Raw genomic sequence first — 27,643 nt, forward strand, 5'->3', positions numbered from 1 at the left:
CATCCGGAAGTGGAGAAGGCGGCGCTAGGACCTCGCCCTCGCCGGTCGCCCAGGGGCCTGAGCGCGCGCCGTACCTGCGGGGCGCATCTGGGAGGCGGGCCTGGGGCTTGTCACCTACCTGGACCCACACTCCTCCTGCCCCTGGCCAGCGAGGGGGAAGGCAGGCAGAACCCGAGTCTGGTGAACGCTGCCGCCGCACGCGTTAAGGAAAAATGAAGAAATTAAGGCTTAAGGAACTAGAGAGCCGCCTGCAACAAGTGGATGGATTTGAAAAACCCAAACTCCTTCTTGAACAGTATCCGACCAGGCCGCACATTGCAGGTAGGGTGGCTGGAGGTCCCGCAGCTTCCTTCCTGTGCTAGCCCCGTCTTCTCGCTGGATGGTGACGTGCAGCCAATTTGGGGATCCCAAGAATGGCCAGAGAATTCTGCCTCCAAGATCGCGTTGGAGAAGCCTTCAGTGTAAAGACGCCTGTCAACGTATCCTTTCAAACCGTCAGCTTCTTACCTGGGTCGGTTAGTTTCTTTATAAAACCCCTGAAGGCAAGGAGTGTGTTGGTTTGGTTCGCACCTGAGCGTCCAGTTGCTACGAGCCGATTCCGACTTGCTGGCAGTGGATTTTGGAGAAGAGGGCTTAAGCCAGAAGGCTGGCAGTGGGAGTCCACCCAGCGATGGCTCCTCCGGATCTGTGCGTTTCTGAAAAATTAACCATCGAAAATTATAGGAGGATGTCTACTCTGATACACATGGGGTTGCCCTGAATTGAGATGGCAGCAGCTGTTTTGGGGGTTTTGTTTGTTTGTTTAAAAAGAGCCCTTGACAGCAGTTAGGGACTCAGTAAATATTTGCTAAATAAGGATCAACTTCATAAAGTAAAGAATTAGTTGCCTGTGCAAGGATGCCTTTGCTTTACTCTGCCCTGGAAATGAATGCCAGAGATAAGTTATCTGGGAATCATTGTTGCTTGGTGTTGCGGGATCGATAGAGGGAATGCAGAAGAGACCCGAAGAAAAACCATATTCAGTAACTATTACCAAAGTGGTCAGGAGCTGTAGGAAATTTCACCTGCTGGGCACTTGCAGTGAGCGAGCATTCCAGCTCCGACTTGGTTCTGTTTCTAAGCTAACAAAGTCATAGAAAATGCATGCATACCTGAACAGGTAGGACTTCAAACATAGATGCATACGGCCAGGGGGAGATTCTGAAGCCTCATGGATAAACTTTGCAAGTATCATTTAATGAAGTCACAAGAGATGGATATTTTTTACTTTTCAGACTTAAAATTTCCAGTGAACCCTGGTATATTTGTTACTTGTGTGAGAGCCGGGAGAGATGGCTTCTCCTGAACACTTTCCTTGCTCCTCCACCCTTAGATAATACCGTAATACTCTTACTTTGGAGGATTTCTTCAATCTATTATACCTATACCGTAAATTACTAAAGGACTTTAAGAATTAGGCCAAACTCACTGCCCTCAGGTCAAAATCAACTTATAGGACAGGGTAGAACTTACCCTTGTGGGTTTTGAGACTTAATTCTATAGGAGTAGAAAGCCTCATCTTCTTTGGAGTAACTGGTGGTTTACTATTGACCTTCAGATTAGTAGCCCAACAGGTAATGCAATACACCACCAATTCACTTTTTAAAAAATCATTTTATTAGGGGCTCATACAGCTCTTATCACAATCCATACATACATCAATTGTGTAAAGCACATCTGTACATTCATTGCCCTCATCATTCTCAAAACATTTGCTCTCCATTTAAGCCCCTGACCTCAGGTCCTCGTACACCACCAATTCTCCTAGATATGTCCGTGGTTACTGATATTTCCAAGATTGCCAAGATTTACATTTCCTTTCTTTTTTCATTATGTCATTGGGGGAACTCTTACAAATCTTCAAGTGGTTCATTATTCAATTATATTAAGCAAACTTGTACATACGTTGCCATCAACATTTCCAGAACAGTTTCTTTCTACTTGAGCCCTTGGTATCAGCTCCTCTTTTTTTTCCCCTCTCTCCCCCACCTCCCCATTCTCGTGATTCCTTGATCAATTATATATTATTATTGTTATTTCATGTCTTACACTGACCCTTATCTCCCTTTACCCACATTTCTGTTATTTGTCCCCCCTGGGGGATGGGCTATATATCCAAACTTGTGATGGGTTCCCCCTTTCTGTACCTCCCCACTGCCCCTACTATTCCCTTACCCTCATAAGATCACTACTTCCACTACTGTTCCTAAGGGTTTTATCTGTCCTGAATTCCATGTCAAGAGCTCTTAACTGTACCAATGTATGCTCTCTGATCTAGCTGGATTTGTAAAGTAGAACTGGGCCATGGTAGTGCGGGGAGGAAGCATTCGGGAACTAGAGGAATGATGTGTTTTGCTGGTGCTATACTGCACCCTGCTTGAATTGTCCCTTCCTGTAACCCTTTGTGTGTGTGTGGGGGGGGGGGGTGTTCACTTGTCTACAAATGGGCTTTGGGTCTCTACTCCAATCCTCCTCTTTCACATCTATATAATTGTTTGTTTTGGATCTTTTCATACCTGATACTTGCTTCCGTCAATATCTCATGATCACACAGGCTGGTGTGCTTCTTCCATGTGGGTTTTTTTGCTTCCCTGTTAAATGGCTGCTTGTTTAACTTCAAGCCTTTAAGACCCCAGACACTATATCTTTAGATAGCCAGGCACCATCTACTTTCTTCACTATGTTTGCTTATGCACCCATTTTGTTTTCAGTGATCTTGTCAGGAAGGTGAGTATCAAAGAGTACCAGGTCATTAGAAAAAAGTGTTTTTGTGTTTAGGGAGGCTTTGAGTAGAGGCCCAAAGTCCTTCTGCTGTCTGAATACTTAACATATAAATATATGTAGATTAGCCTCTATTCCTTTCATTATAAATTAATATATTTACATATATACATGCCTATAGCTATACCTCTATAAATAGCTTTTGCCTTCTAGTTCTTTATTCTATTAAGATTTACGTTTTCTTGGGGAAGATGGCCGACAGGGACACCCGCATACTCTGAGAGCTCCTCCAAACAAAGCGGGATTGGCGACCAGGTAGCTGAATAGTAAGAGTCTGGTGAGTGAAATATCCCCCTGGGACAGCACCCCAGTCCTACCCCACGTATTTGTCCGGAGCAGGGGTCTAGGTCAATGAGGACCGGACTAGTGGGACATCTCTGGCCACTAAGCTGCCGTGAGCTCACTGGCGACCGGCTTAGGCTCCATCCCCAAACGGACGGACGCCAGCCCAGAGCCACTTGCCTGCCCTGCCTACTCCAGCGGCCCACTCCCCACTCCCCATACGCGGATCTCCACTGGGAGAGAAGCTTTCCTCTCCCGCAGTTCCCCTCTCCCCGCAGGGCAGCGATCTGCCCTCGGGCCCACGTCCCTCCCTCCATTCATCCAAGCTCAGGGGAGCGGACCCGCGGGTTGTCTGGCGACCCCCACGGGGGACCATCCACCCGCACCGCTGCCGCGGACCTCTCCACCTGCCCTCCGTGCGCCGGCCTCCCACCCCCGCCCGCCCCCGCCAGCCCCTGGCAGCCTAGCGCCAGCTCCACTCCTGGCCGGGACCCTGCGCTGAGCACTTCCCGCCAACAGGAGCCATAGCCCAACCCGCGCCTGTCCCAGACCCTGAGCTTCCGCGGAGCGCCGCGCCCCGCGCTGCTGAGTCTGCCCACCAAGGGCCCCCCCCTGCGCAAGGCACAAGAGTAGGTGCCCTCCCCAGGGTGCTGCGGGGACCCCGGCGGCCGCGACTCTGAGCCTGAGCAGAGGAAGGGCGCCATTGCCCCCTGCGGTTTCGCGCCAAGCCTCCTTTGCCGGCGCCATTACCCCCTGCGGTTTCGCGCCAAAAGGGCGGAGAGCGAACACCATTGTTCCCTGCAGTGTCCAGCCCGGGCAGATCAAACACTCCACCTGCAGTCTAGGCTTTGCAGTCCCTGAGGAGCCCTCAGTGAGCTCCAGCCAGCTCTCACCACCTGGGGCCCTGTTGGGTCCCCAGTGCCAGCCCTAAGCCTGCCGCAGCCCGCCCCAGCCACCCCAGGAGACGGCACAGTGGCCTGAGCCTCCACACAATAAGGTTACTCCTGTCTCCCAGAAGCATGGGGCCTATTAAAGGATCAAGGAAAAATCAACAGACCACATCACTCCCAACAAAAAAATCAGAAAAACGAGGCACTTTAACAGACCTAACGTCACTCATAGAAGAAACAGATATAGATCAGCCACAAAAGGAAATCTTCAGAACTCTGCTTGCAGTAATACAGGAGCTAAGAGAAGCAAACCAAAATAAGGATGCAACGATAGAAGGGATGAAATGCACAATAGAGGGGATGAAGTCCACAATAGAGGGGATGAATACTATCCACCAAAAGGAACTGCAGAAACTAACAGAGGAGGTAGCAGAGGCCACACAAAAGGTCACAGAAGCTATATCTAGGCTTGAGGAGGCTGAGAACCGTATCAGTGAACTCGAGGACGCTCAAAACAAACGAAGCAAGCGAGAAAAACAATCAGATAGGAAAATTAAAGAAACAGAAGACAGCCTGAGATCAATGACAGATGCTATGAAGAGGAAAAATATTCGAATAATTGGTCTACCGGAACACAACATAACACACAAATCGACCGCCAAGATAGCAAAGGAATTCCTGGAAGAAAATTTCCCCAACCTAACAAAGGAGAATCCGACTCTCATACAGGAAGCAGAGAGGACGCCGGCTAAGCTAAACACCAAGAAGAACACGCCAAGGCATATAATTGTAAAATTATCCAACTTAGAGGAAAAAGAGAAAATTCTACGAGCATCAAGAGAAAGGAAGACAGTCACATACAAAGGAGCGCAGGTAAGGGTATGCTCAGACTTATCAGCTGAAACCATGAAGAGGAGGAGAGAATGGAGCAGCATCTTCCAAATTCTGAAAGATAAAAATGCCTCCCCCAGAATCCTATACCCTGCCAAGTTATCCATTAAGATAGAGGGTAAGATAAGGGTCTTCCAGGACAAGGAAGAACTCAAAAAATATACTGCAAGTCACCCGACCCTGCAGAACATACTGGCTGACTCACTATGGCCAGAAGATCAAGCTCCAACTAGAACCTCCAGGAGACCACCATATATCCCATCTCCATCTAGAAGCCAACATGCCAGCAACACGTACCAGGACAACACGGTCTCAGATGGAAAAGAGGACAGGATAGAAACCCTCCACTCAAACGCAGTACACTGATATGAAGGAAGATAGGCAAAGACCCAAAACACAAAACAGAATATGGCAACCATGAAGCCAGAGATTGTAATAATCACTTTGAATACAAATGGGCTCAATTCATATGTTAAAAGAAAGAGGCTGGAGGATTGGATTAGAAAACATAACCCATCAATCTGCTGCCTGCAAGAGACACACCTTAAGCAAGCAGACAAGCATATGCTGAGAATAAAGGGCTGGCAGAAAGTTTACCAAGCAAATGGTAACTCCAAGAAGGCAGGAGTGGCTATCTTAATCTCCGACAAAATGGATCTCAAGATCCAAAACATAAAAAGAGACAAAGAGGGACATTACATAATGCTCAAAGGCTCAGTAAACCAGGAAGCAATAAGCATACTGAATATTTACGCACCTAATAATGGTGCGGCAAATTTCGTCAAACAAACTATTAAAAAAATGACAGAAGAAATCACGGAAACAACAATAATAGTGGGGGACTTCAACACTCCACTATCAGAGAAAGACAGGTCACAGGGAAAGAAGCTCAGCAAAGAGGCCAGAGAGCTAAACAATGTAATTAGGCAACAGGGCCTGATAGACATCTATAGAGCCTTTCATCCAAAAGCAAAAGGTTTCACATTCTTCTCCAATCCACACGGATCTTTCTCAAGAATAGATCACATGCTGGGGCACAAGGCCAGCCTGAGTAAATTCAAACACATAGATATTATCCAGACGTCTTTCTCAGACCACCATGCCATAAAGCTGGAGATTAATAGAAGGGCACCCAGAAAAGCAAGGGCCACCAATTGGAGAATAAACAACGATCTCCTGCGACATGAATGGGTTAAGGTCCAGATCAGAGAGGATATCAGGAAATTTCTAGAAACTAATGAGAACGAGCATACAACATATCAAAACTTATGGGACACTGCAAAGGCAGTTATCAGAGGTAGCTTGATATCACTGAATGCATACATGAAAAAAGAAGAAAGGCGTATGACAGATATGTTAACACAAAACCTCCAACAACTAGAACAGAGTCAACAGAACTACCCCTCCAATAGCAAGAGAAAAGAAATAATAAAAATCAGGGCGGAGTTAAACCAGTGGGAAGACAAAAGAACAATGCAAAGGATTAACGCAACTAGAAGCTGGTTTTATGAACGAATTAATAAAATTGACACTCCCCTGGCAAAGCTTACCAAAGATAGAAAGGAACAATCATCAATAGCCAGGATGAGGGATGAATCGGGGGCAATAACAACAGACCCCAATGAGATAAAAAGGATAATCACAAAGTACTATGAAGGTTTGTATTCTAATGAATTCAGAAACCTGGAAGACATGGATAAATATTTAGAAAAACAATCTATCCCTAGATTATCTGAGACAGAGATCAAGAACCTCAACAAACCCATAGCGAAGGAAGAAATAGAGAGTGTCATCAAAAACCTACCAAGGAAAAAGGCCCCAGGGCCAGATGGCTACACAGCAGAATTTTACCAAACATTCAGGGAAGAGCTGACACCGATCCTCCACAAAGTATTCCATAACATAGAAAAGAACGGCAAGCTCCCAAACTCATTTTACGAAGCCAGCATTACTTTGATACCCAAACAGGGAAAAGACCCCACAAGCGTAGAGAATTATAGACCAATATCTCTAATGAACATAGATGCAAAAATCCTTAACAAAATATTGGCCAATAGAATACAAAGGAACATCAAGCATATCATTCACCACGACCAAGTAGGATTCATCCCAGCGATGCAGGGATGGTTTAACATCCGAAAATCCATCAATATCATTCACCACATCGAGAAGAAAAAGGATAAAAACCATATGATAATATCCATAGATGCAGAAAAAGCATTTGACAACATCCAGCATCCATTCCTAATCAAAACACTCATGAAGATAGGATTGGAAGGTAAGTTCCTCAAGCTCATACAAGCTATCTATGAAAGACCAACAGCCAACATCATAGTCAATGGAGAAAAGACAAGAACAATACCACTGAAAAAGGGTACAAGACAAGGATGCCCCCTGTCCCCTCTTCTATTCAATATCGTTTTGGAGGTTCTGGCTAACAACATAAGACAGCGGAAGGACATCAAAGGGATCCAGTTGGGAGAGGAGGAGGTGAAACTATCGTTATTTGCAGATGACATGATCCTATACATTGAAGACCCCCAAAACTCCACAGTTGGAATACTTACAGCAATAGAGGAATACGGAAGAGTAGCAGGATACAAGATCAATAAACAGAAGTCGGTAGGGTTTCTATACACATCGGACAGGGCCATGGAAGAGGCGATTAAGAGGGAAGTACCCTTCACAGTAGCCAAGAACAAACTGAAATACCTAGGAATATACTTAACAAAAAATACTAAAGACCTATATAAGCATAATTATAAAACCCTATTACAGGAAACCAAAAGTGACCTTCACAAATGGATGAAGCTCCCCTGCTCATGGTTAGGTAGGCTGAACATAGTAAAGATGACAGTTCTTCCTAAAGCACTCTACAAGTTCAATGCTATACCAATCCAATTACCATCAACCTTCTTCAAAGAATTGGAAAAACTGACCACCAACTTCATATGGAGAGGGAAGAAACCCAGAATTAGCAGAGAACTCCTCAAGAAGAAGGACACAATTGGAGGACTCGCCCTGCCTGATTTTAATGCCTACTACACAGCTACAGTGGTCAAAACAGCATGGTACTGGCACAATGATAGACACTCAGACCAGTGGAAAAGAATAGAAAGCCCAGGAGTAAAATCATCAGCATATAGACAACTGATCTTCGACAAGGGCCCCAAAAACGTCAAGTGGGAAGCAGATGCCCTCTTTAATAAGTGGTGCTGGAAACAATGGATATCCACATGTAGAAAGTTGAAACAAGACGTCTACCTCACCCCATGCACAAGAATACACTCAAGGTGGATCACAGATCTAGAAGTCAAACCCCAAACCATCAGGACCATTAAGGAAGGAATTGGGACTAATCTCAGAGCACTGGCCCAGGGAGCACATAGGCTCACTGCAACAGGGAAGGGGACACACACAGGTGATCTGGAAATCGACAAATGGGATCTAATAAGAATAAAACACCTGTGCACCTCGAAAGACTTTGCCAAGAGGGTGACAAGGCAACCCACAGACTGGGAGAAGATTTTTAGTAATGACACGTCAGACAAAGGGCTCATTACTAAAATCTACAACACCATCATGACCTGCAAAAAGAGGAAAACAGTTAACCCCCTAAGGAAGTGGGCAAAAGAAATGAGAAGAACTTTCACTAGAGAGGAGATCAATATGGCCAATAAATATATGAGAAAGTGCTCGAAGTCCCTTGCCATAAGAGAAATGCAAATCAAAACAACCATGAGATACCACCTAACACCCCTGAGGCTAGCCCAGATCAGTAAATCAGAGAGCAACAAGTGTTGGAGGGGCTGTGGTGAAATAGGAACCCTCCTCCACTGCTGGTGGTCGTGCAGATTTGTACAGACACTGTGGAAAGCAATCTGGCGATACCTAAAGAAAATGGAAATCGATCTACCTTACGACCCAGCCATCCCTCTACTGGGCATATACCCGGTTGAAGCAGCAAATAAAACACGACCAGTCATATGCGCTCCAATGTTTATTGCGGCACAATTCACAATAGCAAAGACTTGGAAACAGCCTAAGTTTCCATCGATAGACGAGTGGATTAGCAAACTTTGGCACATACACACAATGGAGTATTATGCAGCATTGAAAAGCACCGATGAGCACATGAAACACGTTATTTCATGGGAAGAGCTGGAAGGAATTATGCTAAGCGAGGTAAGCCAGTCCCAAAGGGACAGGTACAACATGAGTCCCCTGAGGTAAGTACAATCAGCATGACAGAAATGGGGCATTAATCCACCCAAGGGGAGGGTATTGTTTATATCTCCACAGGGAAAGTGGGACCAGACTTCATCCCAGTGTCGCAAGGTGTGAATGCATTATCCCGGCGTGGAGGACGGAACCGGTGGAGAGGTTTGGGAGGCAGGCCCCAGCACCATAAATTAAGTGGATTCCTGCCCCTCCCCCGAAAAGAACTTGTTCCAAAGGACGACATTGACCCTGCAGCTATGGGAGATGGTCATATTTGACCAGAGCACACGGGAGCAGATGAAGGGGCAGGAGGAGAGAGTGGAGCACAGCCTGGCCCACCAGGCCGTGATGATGATGTTCCTGAGTAGAGCAGCCAGTCCACAGAGAGAACAACATGGCTGGCCCTACTATGAGACATGATGCCCCTCAGTGACTAAGGGCGATACAGGGGACAGCACCGGAGACACAGTGTGGGAATTGCACCTGACCTGATCCCACCACACCGAGGCGATGCACTGGGGGAGTGCAGCGGAACAGCAAGGGAATGGAGTGGCAAGGTCCCCAGGGAATGCTGAAAGTGGACTTTGGGGCCAGGGCGTGGTGCCCCAACAGACTGGACTGGAAAACGCTCCTAAGGGCCAGCAAAGATCCCTGAACTAACTACAAGCTTTTCTCTTGTGAACTGTTTTGTTCTGTTCTTTTTCAGTGGTTTGTTTTGGTTGTTTTGTTGTCCGGTTATATACTGTTGCTTTGTGTTCCTCTGTCTAGTTTTCGTGCATGTTAGTGACTCCACAGGTCTGTCTGAATAGGACAGGCTGGATGAACTATCGGGAGGAAAAACAACGGGACCGACAGTTCCGGGGGGACTTGGGGTGGGGGGTAGGGGGGGTAAGGAAGTGGTGTTAACAAACCCAGGGACAAGGGAAAAACATGGGACCCCAAAGGGTAGAGAAGGGGGAGTGGCAGGCCTGGTGGGAAATGATCAAGGGTAAGGTTGATTAGAGAAGAGGTATACTCTAGCCCAGGTGGCAATGAAGCATGGTAGTAGGGCAGGAGGAAGGTCAAGGGAGATGGAGGAAAGAGCTTGGAGTCAAAGGGCATTCATGGAGGTCTAGACAAAGACATGTACATGCAAATATATATAGGAGGTTGGGGAAATAGATCTTTGTGTCTATATTTATAGATCAAGTATTAAGGTGGCGGAAGGACCTTGGGCCTCTACTCAAACACTCCCTCTATGCATGAATACCTTCTTTTATTAAATTGGAACTCTATGATGCTCACTCTCCCGACACAACAGCTGGAGCCTACATGGGTGAACAAGTAAATGTGGTGAAGAAAGCTGATGGTGCCCGGCTATCAAAAGAGATAGTGACTGGGGTCTTAAAGGCTTGAAGATAAACAAGCGGCCATCTAGCTCAGAAGCAACAAAGTCCACATGGAAGAACACACCAGCCTGTGTGATCGAGTGGTCCCAAAGGGATCAGTTACCAGGCATCAAAGAACAAAAAATCATATCATTGACTGCACACCTCCATGATAGGATCGCTGAAGACAAATGGGTGCATAAGCAAATGTGGTGAAGAAAGCTGATGGTGCCCGGCTATCAAAAGAGATAGTGTCTGGGGTCTTAAAGGCTTGAAGGTGAACAAGCGGCCATCTCGCTCAGAAACAAATAAGCCCACATGGAAGAAGCACACCGGCCAGTGCGATCACGAGGTGCCCAAGGGACCAGATATAAGGCATCATGCAAAAAAAAATTATATAAGTGTGTGTATGTATGTGTATTTATGTGTATATGTATATATGTATGTGTATATATATATTATATTAAATGAAGGGGGAAGTGCAGAGTGGAGACCCAAGGCCCAAGTGTCAGCCAATGGAGATCCCCTCATAGAGGGGCTTAGGAGAGGAGATGGGTTAATTAGGGTGTGAGGTAGTATCGATGAAGAACACAGCTTTCCCCCAGATCCTGGATGCTTCCTCCCCCCAACTACCATGATCCGAATTCTACCTTGCAGGGCTGGATAGGACAGAGGCTGTACACTGGTACATAGGAGGGTTGGAGATACAGGGAATCCAGGGTGGATGATACCTCCAGGACCAAGGGAGTGAGGGACGATGCTGGGAGAGTGGAGGGTGAGTGGGTTGGAAAGGGGAAACTGATTACAAGGAGCCACATGTGACCTCTTCCCTGGGAGAGGGACAGCAGAGAAGGGGGGAAGGGAGACCCCGAATAGGGCAAGATATGACAAAATAACGAGGTATAAATTACCAAGGGCATATGTGGGAGGGGGGAAAAGGGAGGGAGGAGGGGAAAAAAAGGAGGACCTGATGCAAGGGGCTTAGGTGAAGAGCAAATGCCTTGAGAGTGATTGGGACAGGGAGTGTATGGGTGTGCTTTGTACAATTGATGTATGTATATGTATGGATTGTGGTAAGAGTTGTTGGAGTCCCTAATAAAATGTAAAAGAAAAAAAAAAAAAGAAAATGATTAGGGCAAAATATGTACAGATGTGCTTTATACAATTGATGTATGTCTATGTATGGATTGTGATAAGTGTTGTATGAGCCCCTAATAAAATGTTTAAAAAAAAAAAAAAAAAAAAAAAAAAAAAAAAAAGATTTACGTTTTCCAGAGTAATATATGAACCATGGTTTCCAGAGCCCCTGTTGTTTCATTTACAATGAAAACGGTGAGAGCCTTATTCTTCTGGATCTTCACCTTTTTCTACCTTTGACAGGGTACAACCTAACCACTTTTTCATTGCACCTTTAAAAAATTATTATCAACCAAATTATAAATGAACCAAACTCATTGCCATCCAGTCAGTTCCAACTCCTAGAAACTCCTCATTTAATTTCTGAGACTGTCGCTCTTCATTAAGCCGATAACCCCATTGTTTCTCTCGTGGAACTGCTGGGGGTTTGAACGGCTGATTTTGCAGTTAGCAGCCCAACACTTATCCCACAGAATTGACTTGGGGGTGAAGGGAACATAGGGTGTGCATAAGTGCTCACATGCATATTCATATATAGTTTACATTGTCTAAAAATATATCACTTGTAAATCTAAAAACAAGTTGTAAGGCATTACATTGTGGGGACATGCTTGTAATTTTTAAAAAAGATTAAGTCACAATAATATATGCACCTCCTTTTAAAACACCGAATAGTATAGAAAAGTATGTAATGAGCTCTCACCGTCTCTTGCCCTCCCTGCCCACCTCCAGCTGCATTTCTCAGATGCAGCTCCTCTGTGTTGTGTTCACTTAATTGCTCTAGTGATTGATTCCACATTTCTAAATATATCTGTACTTCTCCTCCTTGGTCGATTTTAAGCAGCCCCCACTGGCTTTCTACAAGCATGGGGGAGAAGTTTGTTGCTTTATGCCACCCCACATTCCTCCTTCTCCCAGAATAATTGTACTGCCACCTCTATTCTTCTATCAATTATCTCACCCCTTCTCATTGTAATTGTGGACTGGTTCAGAGCTTGAAACAATATACTTCTTAGAACGATAACCTTTCCTTGAAAGTTAATTATTTTTCTCTGGGAAGCATTGATTCCTGTGCCCTAAGTATGCTAAAATTTCACAATGGTGGATTCATTTAGTATGAATTTAATAAATGTTTTCTGTGCATTTACTGGAGGAAGTTACCCCCTTTTGTTTTTTAAATCATTTTATTAGGGGCTCATACAGCTTTTACCACAATCCATACGCACATCAATTGTGTAAAGCACATTTGTACATTCACTGCCCTCATCATTCTCAAAACATTTGCTCTCCACGTAAGCCCCTCGCATCAAGTCCTCATTTTAACTCCTCCCTCCCTGCTCCCCACTCTCTCATGAACCCTTGATAATTTATAAATTATTATTTTGTCATATCTTGCCCTGTCCGACGTCTCCCTTCACCCAATTTTCTGTTGTCCGTCCCCCAGGGAGGAGGTCACATGTATATCCCTGTAATCGGTTCCCCCTTTCCAACCCACCTTCCCTCTACACTCCCAGTATCGCCCCTCACACCCCTGGTCCTGCAGGGATCATCTGCCTTGGATTCCCCATGTTTCCAGTTCCTATCTGTACCAGTGTACATCCTCTGGTCTAGCCAGACTTTCAAGGGAGAATTCGGATTATGAGAGGGTGGGGAGGAAGCATTTAGGAACTAGAGGAAAGTTGTACTTTGCATCATTGCTACATCACACCCTGACTGGCTAGTCTCCTCCCCTAGACCCCTCTGCCAGAGGATCTCCAGTGGCCTACAAATGGGCTTTGGGTCTCCACTCCGCACTCACCCCTTCATTCACTATGGTAAAATTTCTTGTTCTGATGATGCCTGATACCTGATCCCTTTGACATCTCGTGATCGCACAGGCTAGTGTGCTTCTTCCATGTGGGCCTTGTTGCTTCTGAGCTAGATGGCTGCTTGTTTACCTTTAAGACCCCAGACGCTATATCATTTGATAGCCAGGCACCATCCGCTTGCTTCACCACATTTGCTTATGCACCCATTTGGCTTCAGCAATCGTATCACGGAGGTAAGCACACAATGATATGATTTTTCTTTCTTTGATGCCTGATACCTGATCCCTTCGGCACCTCGTGATCACACAGGCTGGTGTGCTTCTTCCATGTGGGCTTTGTTGCTTCTGAGCTAGATGGCCACTTGTTTACCTTTAAGACCCCAGACGCTATATCTTTTGATAGCTGGGTACCATCAGCTTTCTTCACCACATTTGCTTATTCACCTGCTTAGTCTTCAGCGATTGTGTCGGGAAGGTGAGCATCATAGAATACCAATTTAATAGAAGAAAGTATTCTTGTATTGAGGGAGTGCTTGAGTGGAGACTAAATGTCCATCTGCTACCTTAATACTAAACCTACAAATATATGCACATGGATCTATTTCCCCAGCATCATATATTTTACATATGTACATGTATTTATTTAGACCTCTATAAATGCCCTTTGCCTCCTAGCTCTTTCCTCTATTTCCTTTGACTTTCCTCTTGTCCCACTATCATGCTCAGTCTTCATTTGGGTTTCAATAATTACATTACATTACCCTTTATCACGCCCTGCAAGGCCTCCTACACCTTCCTCACCACTGATTTAGATCACTTGTTCTCTTGTCCCTGGGTTTATTAACACCACTACCTTTCCCCCCACCTCCCCTCTCCCTTGTACCCCTGGAACTGTTGGTCCCGTTGTTTTCTCCTCCAGATTGTTCATCCAGCCTATCTTATTTAGACAACCTGCGGAGATAATAACATGCACAAAAACAAGACAGAGCAAAACCAAGCAACAATGTACAACAAAACAACAACAACAAGCCAATGGCAAATAAAAACAACAAAGCAAAACACAATAAGAAAGAAAACCTTGTAGTTAGTTCAAGGACTGTTTGTTGGCCTTTAGGAATGTTTTCCAGTCCAGTCTGTTGGGGCACCTCGCCCTGGCCCCAAAGTCCACCTTCAGCATTCCTTGGGGACCTCGCCGCTCCGTTACCTAGCTGTTCTATTGCACCCCCTTAGTGTTTTGCCTTGGTGTGGTGGGATCAGATTGGGTGCAGTTCTCACACTGTGTCTCTGGTGTTGTCCCCTGTAGGGCTATGGGTCAATGAGGGATGTCATGTCTCATAGTGGGGCCGGCCATGTGGTCCTCTCTGTGGACAGGCTGCTCTAATCGGGAACATCATCCTCAAGGCCTGGTGGGCCAGGATGTGCTCCTCTCTGTCCTCCTCCCCCTTCATCTGTTCACGTGTGCTCCAATCAGACATGTCCCTCTCCCAGGGCTGCAGTCAATGGAAGTGGCCCCTTTTGGTTTAAAGGCTGCTCCCCTCAACTTGAAAGATGCTCATCTATAGTGTGATAAGGTCTTTTTTTCTTCTCTGACCTCTCTTTATGGAATGACTGTTAATTACATAATGACGCTCCCCAACTTCCATGAAACAAGTAGTCCATAAAATATTCCTTTAAAAAAATTTCCTTCAGAGCTGATATAAGTAATGTACACTTATTAACCAGTTGACTACTAAAGGTACAGAGCCAGTTCTGGCAAATATCCTGAGGCAACTCTTTCACCACCGATTAAAGACTAAGATGGCAGGTGTTAAGAAACAGTATTCCTTTATTTATTTATTAAAAATCATTTTATTGGGGGCTCGTACAGCTCTTATCACAATCAATCCATCCATTGTGTCAAGCAGAGTTGTACATAATTGCCATCATCATTTCCAAAACATTTTCTTTCTACTTGAGCCTTTGGTATCAGCTCCTCATTTACCCTCCCTCCCTCACGAACCCTTGATAATTTATAAATTATTATGTTGTGTTTTTTCTTTCTCTTTCACAATGCATCCATCCATCCATTGTGTCAAGCACATTTGTACATTTGTTGCCATCATCATTCTCAAAACATTTGCTTTCTACTTGAGCCCTTGGCATCAGCTCCTCATTTTCCCCCCTCCAAGATCCCCCCTCCCTCCCGAACCCTTGGTTAGTTAAAACCTATTATTTTGTCATATCTTACAGTGTCCGATGTCTCCCTTCACCCACTTTTCTGTTGTCTGTCCCCTAGGGAGAAGGTTATATGTAGATCCTTGTGATCGGTTCCCCCTTTCTACCCCAACCTCCCGGTATCGCCACTCTCACCCCTGGTCCCGAGGGGCTCATCTGTCCTGGACTCCCTGTATTATTTTTTCATGTCTTACACTGACCAATGTCTCCCTTCATCCACTTTTCTGTTGTTTGCAGTATTCCTTTAGTTTTCTGGGCAGACTTTTGGTTATAGAAATATATATAAGTAGGAATATACTTTAGTATTTGATAGAGGTGATGGGAAGTAATACCTTTTTTGCCAAGCTCTCCACACGTGGTGTGTTCGAAGCCATGGCTGTCATGGCATCAACCTGATGTAGAGAACTGGGGGCCATCCTCCACCTTCTCAGCTGAGGGGCACTCACTTTCCTGCACTCATTGTCCAGCACAATGCATCACCAGTATCGACTTGATTTGGACGATTCTGGATAATCACCTGAGCAGTGAAGCTGACAGCGTTCATGGCTGGACAGCTATTAACCATCAGTCAGATTGCTGTGACAAATACTTGGATAGGTACCTTATGACACTTGCCCCCAGCTTGTCACCCATCAGAGCCTTACATAAGCCATTACTGTGCATCTCTGTAGACTTTACTTCAGACTCATAACACTGACTGAAGCAAACTGGCCACCGTATCTGGTCTGAGGCCACCAATTTCATTGTGATCGTGGGAACAGTGTAAAAACCACAGATATTTTTGTATATAAATTATGGGGGCAGGTGGACAAGATAGAGACAGGACACAATCCAACATATGTGGGTCAGTGTAGCCTTTCAAATGTCTCCTGAGCTGAGGCATATTAGCACGTAATTATGTCATGATTCTAAATAAATATGGCACAAAACCAGTGTGGATTGAAGCCAGTTTTCTTTTTCCTATTACTTGAAGCCAGTTTTCTTGACTTCTTTAATATCTTTTTGCCGTAAGGTTTCTGCATGTCATCCACTTTCCCCCAAATAACAGTTTGTTTCATATATAGTATGTATGATATAATGTGTACGAATATGCTTAGTCTTCCTGATACCAGTTTGGAAGACTAGCACCTGCAGCAACCACCAGCTTGAGATGCCCTGCAGTTCTGAGTTTGGGGAAACCTTGGACTCCCGGGGCATCCGCTGGGTGCAAAGGGCCACAGGGAGAGATGAGTGGTGGTGTTTCTGCTTTTTATTGTTAGCTGTTTTCGAGTCACCTGCATTTCATCACAGCCCTGTCCAACCGAACACTGCCTGCTCCTGGGCCCTCTTCATAATCACCCGTATCCACGGGTGCAGCCACTGGGTGATTTGAGTGCCTTTATCTAACCTAGAAAGAGCCCCCGTGGCAGAGTAGTTCAAAACCACCAACTACTCCATAGGAGAAAGACAGGGTTTTCTACTTCCAGAGTTACTCTTTTAAAAAAACAAAAAACTTATCATCCACAGGGGCAGTTCTACCCAGTCCTGTGAATCTGCTGAGTCCCCCGTGAGTGGCAGTGGATCTGCTTTTTGGGCCAGCCCATGGGACCCCTCATCGACTAGCGTTCAGCAGCAGAACAGCAGGCCTTCTGCCTAGTCTCGTTAGTGTCGCAGCTCCACTGAAACCTAGCTGAAGCCATGGGTCTTTGACCTTGTCGGTCTTTGAAACATTGGGTGCATAGCTTCCACCATCACAGCAACATGCAGCCACCAGTGTGAGAGACTGACACACAGTGGCACTCATACTTAGCCTTTGTTATCTCCAAGACCCTTGTGTAGTGGGAAGAGTCTTTTCATGGTAGCTCTGCCCCGCCCCTTACCTGTATTCTGATCAAATAAGCCTCATTTGTAGATTATGAATATATGTCTGTAGCTCACGTGTGCCTAAACTCAACATTTCAGGTACAGGTGTTTCCCTGTTCTAGCTTGATCTCATGATACCGGTATTCTGATGACAAACTTGTTGCAAAACAGATCTGTGTCCTTCTGATGTCAGGGCTCCTTTGATAGTAGTGGTTCCCAGACTTGTGGACTTCACAGATCAGTAAAACTCCAAAGTAATTTGGAGACTGATTCAGGACTGCCAAATTAATATTTTGACAAGGAAGTATATTTTTTCAAGCCTGTTTACTCTTACCACCTTTTTTCATTTATTATGTAGAAAAATGTGTTGGAATCAAAGGAAGAATTGGCACATCCACACAAACATCTATGAGGGGCTTCGGAAAGCTCATGGAACTTTTCATTCAGTGTTTCCTTTTGTAGGGTGTGTACATGCATGTGTGGCAGTGTGTTAAACCGAATGAGGAAAAATAACATTTTGACCTTACAGGCGGGTCAGAGTATCGCCAGTGGCATCCTTAGCAGAGACCAGATTTTGGAAACACTCCTACATTGTATTCTTTTGTGACACTTCTTGCTACATGTGTTAGAACACGCAGGCTTTAAGTAATCTGGGACACTAAGTAATCTGGGGGGTGGTGGGCAAATACACAACCAAATAAATTATTTTAGAAAGGGTTGTTTACAATTTGATGCTTACTTCTTCCCTCCTGTGCTTCCTGACCTTTTAGCATGTATGCTCCATACCATCCATAACACATATGATGACATAGAAGGCAAAGTGGTCGCAGATCTTGGATGTGGTTGTGGCGTGCTTAGCATCGGAACGGCAGTGTTAGGAGCAGGGTAAGTGATCCAGGAATACTATAGAGCAGGGGGTCACACTCAAAACACCGGCCATTGGGTGCAACAGGCGAGAGACGCGGGCCACATCACATGGACAAATTTTGTTAAATTTATATTTTGAAGTGAGGATTCAGGAATATGGATAGGGTAAGTAAAACACTATAGAATTGCTTTTATTTCAACATATTATTTAATCTATAACACTAAAATTCTTCTTTTTTTCCCCAAAACTTGGCAGCGCTTTCCTCCTACTAGTTCTCACTTACCTCTTATGTTGTGACTGGAAAATATAACAAAGTAACTAATAAACAAAATGTTGGACAGCGGACAAAATGATGCACAATTGTAATAGCTTTCCTCTAAAAATGCTTACTAGTGCTGCACAACCCAGAGTGCTCTTTTTAACCTTTTCACTATTGGGATGTGTTTACATGACGTGGCACGGAGAGTGGCAGACATGTCACTTCCAAACGTGGCCGGAACCGAGTCAGCGTGTTTAGACACGTCCCCAGGCCCCAGGAAAGGCACTGGGCCACGTGTGTGCTTGTCTTCAGTAGTTAAGGTTCACAAGGGAATTGTGTGGACGGTATTGCCTCGATCCTCCCCAAGTGCTATTTTCTTCATAACAAGTTTTTCTATTTTCATTTTATTTCAGAGCATCACAGGCCACAAAAAATTACCTCGGGGGCCACATGCAGCCTGTGGGCCACCAGTTTCACACCCCTGCTATATAGGGATGGGGTGGCTTTACTCAGCAGCATATGTAGGATTAAAAGTTGTATTTAGGGCATTACAGTATGAAGTTGGGGAGCAAGAATCTGATACCGCACACAAACTAAAAATAAATGAATTAAAGGTAATAGCAGCGATCAGATGCCCCCCTTTATGTACAGTCTGAGTTCCCAACCTCTAGAAATCTTGGCCGGTTGAGAAATCTTGCTGCTGAAGAACAGCACTCATGAACTCTTGACTGGCTGCTCATTGAACTCAGCTAGTTTTGTTTTCACTTGTTTTTAACTTGGGAGATATAAGTACTTATACTGTGTTTTGTATTTCTGTAGGTTGTGTGTTGGATTTGACATAGATGAAGAGGCATTGGAAATATTTAATAAGAACATCGAAGAGTTTGAGTTAACAAATGTTGATATGGTTCAATGTGATGTGTGTACGTTGTCTAACAGAATGTCTAAGTCCTTTGATACAGTCATTATGAACCCTCCCTTTGGGACTAAGAATAATAAAGGTTAGTAACAAAAGTCAAGTACATTGATGTAGTTCTAGGAAAGTGGGGTTTTAGTATCACTTTATTGTTGATTGTTTGGGTTAAATCATTTCTCAGTATTCATTGAATAAGCTAGTCTCTTCCCAGTATTGTTAATGCAATTCCAATTTTTTTGTTTTTTAATCATTTTATTGGGGGCTTTTATAGCGCTTATAACATTCCATGCATCAATTGTATAAAGCAGATTTGTACATATGTTGCCACCATCATTTTCCAATTTGTTTAATGCCTGACCAGCGAGTTGGAGTTTTCCATCTATTATTCCCAAATTTCTTTTAGTTCATTTATTATTTATACTTATCTGTCTAATGATTTTCTCTACTTTTGATTATGAACCTGTAAATGAGTTTATACTTTTAGGACCTTTTCTTACTGCCTAACATATCCAAGATTTTTAACCTCAGTAACATTGGCTCACGGTGGCTATTTTGTGTGTTCTGGGCCAAGCTAGAGAGTCCCTTAAACAGTGGTTCGCAACCTTCCTCATGCCCGCGACCCTTTCATACACTTCCTCATTTTGTGGTGACCCCCAACCATCAAATTATTTTCGTTGCTACCTCATATAACTGTCATTTTGCTACTGTTATGTACTGAGCGACCCCTGTGGAAGGGTTGTTCAGCCCCCAAAGGGGTCGCGACCCCCAGGTTGAGAACCGCTGCCTCGAGGAAAACAGGTGTGTATCATTTAAAAGTCACCCTAAGTGAGTCCGGTTCCTTCTCTTCATGTTCCGTTTGTTCTCTTTGAAAGTCATTTGTTTAGTACATAATAAAAGCATTAATTTAGCTTTATTTGAAGAAGACAGTATAAATTGTAGTCTTGGTCTGTCAGCCTTGAAAGGGTATTTCAGTATTTGCATCCTGTTCCCATTGCAGTCTGAAGTGGTAAATTTGGAGTGGGGGGGGGGGTAATTTTTCCAACTGTTATCAGTGTAATCTTATTATGACAGGAACATAACGTGTAAAGCACTTTCTATTCTGCACAGGAACAGACATGGCTTTTCTGAAGGTGGCTTTGGACATGGCAAGAACAGCAGTATATTCTTTACACAAATCCTCAACTAGAGAAGTAAGTTTAAGTCAGTCGTTTGTTTTCATAAATGCGTAGCAGTGTTTTAAGGACTTGCTGTGAATTCTAAAAATTACAGTACCCATTTTTATGGACCTTTTTAACACCTATCTTTGATATTGAATTATTTTCCCTTTAACCAGTTAGAATCTATGATTAGCTGTCTTCTAGCTATTTAGATGGGAACTGTTGACCAGTTGCTGTTAAATATGTTCTGGAGTGTCTGGGTTAGGCTTGGTTAATCCTGTCATCCCATTTGTTTGGGGTTATGTTGAGGTAGGCAGTAAGGCCTGATTTTTAAGATCGCTTATCTGGAGCTAAGTAGACTTGAGTTCAGATCCATCCCTTTACCTTTATTCTTACCAGCCTCCAAATAGGTGAATATATAAGATGCATACCAGGAATTGGCAGGAAAGATAGCCCCCACCCCAACAGTTTAACAGCAGAGATTCAGAACTCTGAAGCCAGACTACCTGAGTTTTACACCCCAATTTTGCTGTTTCCTGTTATTTTGGTCAAATTATTTGAGCTTCAGTTTCTTAATGCATAAGAGGGAATTAAGAGTGCCTTCAATAACTAATCGATTGTTGAGAATGGCTATTTATAAAGCATTTGGAGCAGGGCTGCATGTGATTGCTATGTGCAGCTATTTACTGTTAACTCTGAAGCACACACTCCTATAGTTAAGGTTCCAAAGCTGCACTCATTACACAAAAGTTAGCATTGTGCAAAATGAAAGGTGACTACCCTCATTACCTAACTGCCCAACCGCTGAGAATCCAAGCCCAGGCAAGTTAACCTAGAACCTTTGCCATTACAACCAATGTATTCCCAGCTCAGCATTCATTCCAAACCAGAAAAACCAAACCCACTGCCATTGAGCAGATTCTGACTCACAGTGACCCTCTAGGACAGGATGGGGACGGGCCTGAGTTTCCGAGACTGAAGGAACAGAAAGCCCAGAGCAGCTGGTGGTTTCATTGCTGAGCCTGTGGCTCACAGCTCGACATGTAACACACTGCCACTGAGGCGCCTCACAAAGTGCGTTGTTAAAATGCACAGGAGTCCGATTTTGCACTGCTGCTGTTGTGTGAAAGGCTGGATGACAAGTTGGTGAGGAGCAGGTGCATGAAGGGTTCTGATTTTGTAAGGAAATCATTTTATTCATGTGCGTGTAGTGATCCAGTTGGCAACGAGTACTGAGTACAAAGTAATTAATAACTCTAAAGATATAAAATCACATGGCTAAAAAATGCATCACTAAATACGGATACACATAGGTAGGCAACAGAACTGCGCACAATTTTCCCAATCCAACCAAACCCGTTGCCCTCGAGTGGCGTCTGACTCGGAGGCAGTAACCCTCCATAGGATTTCCCGGGGGTAAGCTTTATGAGGTCACCTGCACCTTTCTCCCAAGGAGAGGCTGGCGGGGTTGAACCGCTGCTGCTCTTTCCCAAAGCCCTACAAGAGTGTAAAAGCAACCACCAGTACAGACCCTAAAAAGCCTGCGTGTTGAGGGTTCCCAAGACTGGATGTTAGGACTTCGCATGTCCTTGTATGATCGGCTGTGATGTAAAACCAGAGCACAACCCGGAAAGGAAAAAGGTGCAGGGGCCATGCACAGAGAAAACCAAGCACTGATGTTTCTAGAATCCGCTCCTGATATGGAGTCACACAAGGCATGCTTGATTCCCCCAAGTTGTGACATGTGTGAAACCGTCAACCAGGAAACTCATTAGACTCGGTGCCCAGGTTTTCTGTTGAGGACCGGTCCTGTAAGCCCCGTCTCCTGGTGACAGACCCAAACCCCAGACGCCCAGGAGGAAAGCCCCATCACTTGCACAACAGTTCAGGTGCCGTGAGCCCCTCTTGCAGTTAGGGAGTGAGCGCCTCAGAAGCGGACCCTTACCAAATCCAGCTCCCAAATGCTAACCACCTCTCTCACAGTAACCAGTCAGCGCCGTAGCTTATTCGGGAGCTTGTCGGAATATACACGTTACTTGGCATAAGGAGCCCAAGGAGAATGTCAGGGAAACGCGGCACCATTAATTAGACGGCAGCACCGCCCCACGTGGCTGAATTTCTACACTTCATCACTCAGAACACCTGTCTCCATGCTCTACCACGAGGAGACGACACTATCACCACTGCTTGGCCGCCTGGATGGTTAAATTTTAAGTGAATTATTTTATGAATGTAAATGCATTTTTTCATGTCGATAGTATAGAAGTATTTCAGTTAGTATTAGTAACTAAGTCGTGGACTGTTTATAATATCGACAATCCCTACTTCATGCTCTAGAACAGCGGTTCTCAATCTGTGGGTCACGACCCCTTTGGGAGTTGGACGACCCTCACAGGGGCTGCCTAAGACCAGGGGAAAACACAAATAGTTCACAATATATAATTATATATTGTTCTGTGATTAATCACTATGCTTTACTTATGTTTACTCATGTCCAATTTGTAACAATGAAAATACATCCTGCATATCGGATATTTATTTACATGATGATTCATAACAATAGTGAAATTAGTTATGAAGTAGAAATGAAATAATTTTATGGTTGGGGTCACAACATGAGGAACTATATTAAAGGGTCACAGCATTAGGAAGGTTGAGAACCACTGCTCTAGAGAGCTAATGTAAGTTTATAATGTTAAAGTTGCTATATATAATTAACAAGGAGCTGTTGGTACAGTGGGTTATGCACTGGGCTGCTAACCACAAAGTCAGCAGTTCGAAATCACCGGCTACTGTGTAGAAGAAAGATGGGCTTTTCCACACCTGTAAACAACCTCGCAAACCCTGCAGGGAAGTTCCTACCCTGCCCAAAGGGAATTTGACTCAATGGCAGTAAGAGGAGATATTTAACAAGGCCACTGAAGTTTATCTTAGACCTGTGTCCTGTAACTCAAACCAATCCACTGCCATCAAGTGGATTCTGGCTTATAGTGACCCCTAAGGGGCTTCTGAAGCTGTGAATCTCTAGAGAAGCAGATAACCTCAATTTCTTCCAGGTGGTGCAAATTAACGTTAAACACTCAACTTCAAACCTATAGGTTGGAGGTTCAAACTCCCCTAGTGGTAGAGCTGAAAAGGTGTGACCCAAAATACACCCACTGGCAGTAAGGCCATCCTGACTCGGTGACCCTGCAGTGTTTGAGGCAGTTAACCTTCCCACGGACTGGGTTAGCTGCCCATAGTGCCCACACAGCAGTTCTACTCTGCAACACGCAGGCTCACCATTGACTTAACACGATCGGCTGCCTTTCAATTCTAAGGAAATATGAAAATGCTGAAACCTGCTATCAATTATAAAAATTAAGTTTAAAAGATTATTTTAAAATCAACCGATATTAACATATCATTTATGTTCAGCATATTCAAAAGAAAGCTGCAGAATGGAAAATCAAGATAGATATTATTGCAGGTAAGACAATGGATTTACCTTCCCCAGAAAACAAATCCCAACCCTAATTATCTAAGAGTCGCATGCATTCGCTAGCTTTCATAACAGCACTGAGTAAAAGTACTCTAAGAACATCTTTTTTGTGACAAAATGTGCATAGTGGGTAATGGGCTGAAAATGGCATAAAGTTGGATGAACATGTATTGAAGTTTGTTGTGGTCCATGTTCATCCAACTTTGATCGAGACGCTACAATGTGCACTTTCCCCGAAACTTCCACTGGGGTCTCTGAAGCAGAGCACTGTAGTATCAGTGACAAAGAGCACGGGTTAGACCCCCGTTTGCAGTCCATACATGGAAAATGCCAGCACTGCAAAGCTCAAGAGCTGTCTGGATAATTGGGATTTTACTTTCCCCTTAGTCTTTTTTTTTTTCTTGTCCAGAAAGATTTCTTTTTGTGGGGTAGAATGTAAACATTGACACTAGGTTTGAATTATGCTTGACACATTTTTATTAGTAAACTGGATAATATTCACAAACATCAAAACGGGAAAAACATTACTAGAAGCTAACTATAATCCAAATAATTTTGAAAAGTCTGAAATAAGAGTACAATAGGGGAGACATTATTCAAACGATAGTAAACTGACCAGAGTTGGCACTATGTTAAACATGTAACCGCTCTCCTCATAGCGTTAACAAATCTGCTTAGTACATTCAGTGTTGCTCATTCCTTACCTCTCATAATGTATATGACGCACTTAGAAGTCCTATTCGTATCCCTAGCTGTACAACCTTGCTACTCCAGGTGTGGTCCTAAGACCATTAATATCTGTATCCATTGGGTGCTTGTTAGAAATGTTTAAGGCTGGACCCACTGAATTATTAATCTGCATTTCAACAAGATCCCCAGGTAATGTTCTTGTACATTATAATCTAAGAAACTCTGATCTAGAGGGTTAGGATTAATGTTGCAAAAGTAAAGGGCAGGTAAGCGTAATGCTGTTTCTCTAAAATTTATTAGCTTGATAAAGAGTTTGAAAAACCTACATTCTACAAAAAGAACATGGAAAACAAGTTTTTATCTGAGAGCTTTCAATGGGTAAATAATTAGCTACTTACTATCACTAAAATCAGGATGAAAACATCTTGAAGTGTGGTTAATATTAAAATAGATCAGGCAATTAATAGAAAGCTACTATCATTTTCATGAAAGATAGTTATTTGTTCCATTTGTTATCCCCTAAATTTCTCCCCGTAATGTCAAATTTCAGGATACGTGGCCAAAATTGTAGAAATACCAAGCTTGGTTTGCTGTGGCTAATCTTGGGACTACATTGAGTCAGGGTCGGACGAGTTAAATGTTTATTTAAACTGTTGGGTCTAAAATTTTATTTAGCTTACAAGCATTTGGTACTACTTTCTTAGTGCTTAAAAGTCAGGTGGTTATATATTTGAAAATGTAATTTTTCACATTAAATGTATTTTGTTTTATAGAGCTGAGATATGACCTGCCAGCATCATACAGATTTCATAAAAAGAAATCAGTAAGTCTCTCGATTTTGACTGATGTAATCTTTTCAATAAGTAATGCTTTCTTCTGTTAGGAAGTTCCCTAGGTAAGTAAAGCAAGCAAACAGAGGGAACGAGGTGCTCACTCAATGTGCGATGGGCTCCTAAGCAAGCAGCAAATGATCTGGTTTAAGAATAAACAGCCCCCTTTTGAATGCACAAAACCAAAAGTTAAAAACAAAAAAGCTAGGTTTTTGCTTTTTATATAGCATATATTTTATTAAATTTTTACTAATATATCCTCATATTAAAAAGGCAATTTAGTGGAAGAACCTTCCCTTTGAATCATCTCTTAACACACAGCTATACATTAAAAAATCCTCCTCTGGTAACAAAAAGACAAAACAACAAAAATATTTTCCTTTCTTACAGGTGGACATTGAAGTGGACCTAATCCGATTTTCTTTTTAACAATCTCCAAAGAGAAAAGCAGATGACTTGTAAGTAAACCGAGTGCTACGGTGGTTGATCACACTACTGGTCTCCGGTGCCATTTTCTGTTTTCTGCTGTTTTGACGCAGGCTCCTCTTTGTCTGCTGCTTCTCTTGCTCTTTTCACTGGCCCTAAAGCAGCAGAATCGGTCAAAGCAAGCATTATTTGAGTTTAATATTGCACACAATTATGGATTTTAAAAACCATTGTTTTAAAAGACTAGCAGCTTACTCCTGATACCAATATATGTTTTTCCCCCTTTTCGTGTAGATGAACTGATTCCTAAACTTGTCTTCCAAATCGCCCGTCTCTGTGCTACATAAGCACAGCTGGCTGAATGTCACTAACTCAAGACTCATTTTTACAGAAGCTGAACCCACGCAACATAGTTCTCTGCTGCATTTTTCCCACAAAAACACAGACCCCCAGGGAACGACATGTATGAAAAGAAAATCTCACCAGCTGCATCGCCACCATTCTCATCACATTCATCCTCACTGTCAAATTTCGTCTTCTTGCCCTGAAACTGTACTTTTCCTTTAGCCGACCCAGCCGGGGCGACTTTATTTCCCTTTCCCTTTCCTTTAAATTTGCGGCCTGCAGGGACATAATTGCAAATTTAGTAATGGAACTTTACTCATGTTTGGGGAAGACTTTTTTTTTTTAAACTCAAGCAAATTAGTTGAAATCACAAAAATCAAGACCTTTTGACTTCCATTTGTTCAGGGATTCTTGTTGATCTTCCATGATTTTTTTCAGTGCTGCTTTCTCCACCTCTCCCTCTAGGACTTCCCACACCACGTCTCTGTTTCTGAGTTGTAGGTTATTGTTACTCGCATCTTTGGCTTTATCCAGCACTTCTTTAGCCTTTTCTTTAAACAGAATGACTCCCTACATTAAAGGAAGGAAATGAATGGCACGCCTTTGTTAGTTCTGCAGTTAAATTTCCCCACTCAAACGCAATTTCTCCTACACCATTATCAGTATCAATTTTATTGAACATTAGCAAAAGGAATGGTCAGAAAAATAACTTGGCCAATCAATACCAAGTCATTCAGAGAATTCAGAAAAATTATACAGTACATCCAATGACAGCAACAGCAAAACTTGTAAATAAACAATCACACATAAAACTTTTTATAAACATTTAAAAAACGTTTCTAATTAGTTTCTATGGCTTTTAAATCAACTGCTTGCTAAAAGGCACGTTTCCAAACCTCTTTGGCGCCTCGGACAAAGTCTATCCACTTGATTTCCCCATGACTTGCAAAAAGGATGTGCAAATCTTCTCTGCAGGTCTGGTCTTCTAAGTCGCCTGAGAACTTCAGCAAGCAGCCCATCTTTTCTTCTAGAGACTTCTACAAAAATACACAAAGCCATCACGAAACTTCTTAGATGTAACCACAAGCCACAAAACGACAATTCCACTTAAAAAAATTAGCAATGAAAATATTTTAAAGTAGTTTAACAATTGTTTTGTTCTTCTACTGTGGCTTCTCGTTTTCATTTATTCTGTGTGAC

General features: G+C 43.5%; 2 protein-coding genes across 2 annotated transcripts in view; one reads left to right on the plus strand and one right to left on the minus strand.

The window, feature by feature from the left end:
* On the plus strand, nt 1–26,104 carry METTL5 (methyltransferase 5, N6-adenosine). The gene is made up of 7 exons (XM_075529406.1): nt 1–321; nt 18,242–18,356; nt 19,418–19,599; nt 20,622–20,704; nt 24,089–24,140; nt 25,616–25,665; nt 26,063–26,104. The coding sequence occupies exons 1-7, from the start codon at nt 213–215 to the stop codon at nt 26,099–26,101; spliced, it is 630 nt and encodes a 209-aa protein (XP_075385521.1). The 5' UTR covers nt 1–212; the 3' UTR covers nt 26,102–26,104.
* The window catches only part of SSB (small RNA binding exonuclease protection factor La), an 11,179-nt gene continuing 8,141 nt past the window's right edge, over nt 24,606–27,643 (minus strand). The window contains exons 9-12 of the mRNA XM_075529405.1: nt 27,340–27,480; nt 26,827–27,013; nt 26,582–26,719; nt 24,606–26,253 (exon numbers count right to left, since the gene is read on the minus strand). Coding sequence (XP_075385520.1) covers nt 26,165–26,253; nt 26,582–26,719; nt 26,827–27,013; nt 27,340–27,480 — 555 coding nt within the window. The 3' untranslated portion in view covers nt 24,606–26,164. The remainder of the gene's footprint in view (nt 26,254–26,581; nt 26,720–26,826; nt 27,014–27,339; nt 27,481–27,643) is intronic.

The sequence above is a fragment of the Tenrec ecaudatus genome, chromosome 13, assembly GCF_050624435.1.
Source record: "Tenrec ecaudatus isolate mTenEca1 chromosome 13, mTenEca1.hap1, whole genome shotgun sequence".
NCBI classification, from domain to species: Eukaryota; Metazoa; Chordata; class Mammalia; order Afrosoricida; family Tenrecidae; genus Tenrec; species Tenrec ecaudatus.

Coding starts and splice junctions, on each gene's coding strand:
- METTL5 (XM_075529406.1), top strand. CDS start 213: ATGAAGAAATTAAGGCTTAAGGAACTAGAGAGCCGCCTGCAACAAGTG. Junction 18,357..19,417: donor ACGGCAGTGTTAGGAGCAGG/GTAAGTGATCCA, acceptor GTATTTCTGTAG/GTTGTGTGTTGGATTTGACA. Junction 25,666..26,062: donor GATTTCATAAAAAGAAATCA/GTAAGTCTCTCG, acceptor CCTTTCTTACAG/GTGGACATTGAAGTGGACCT.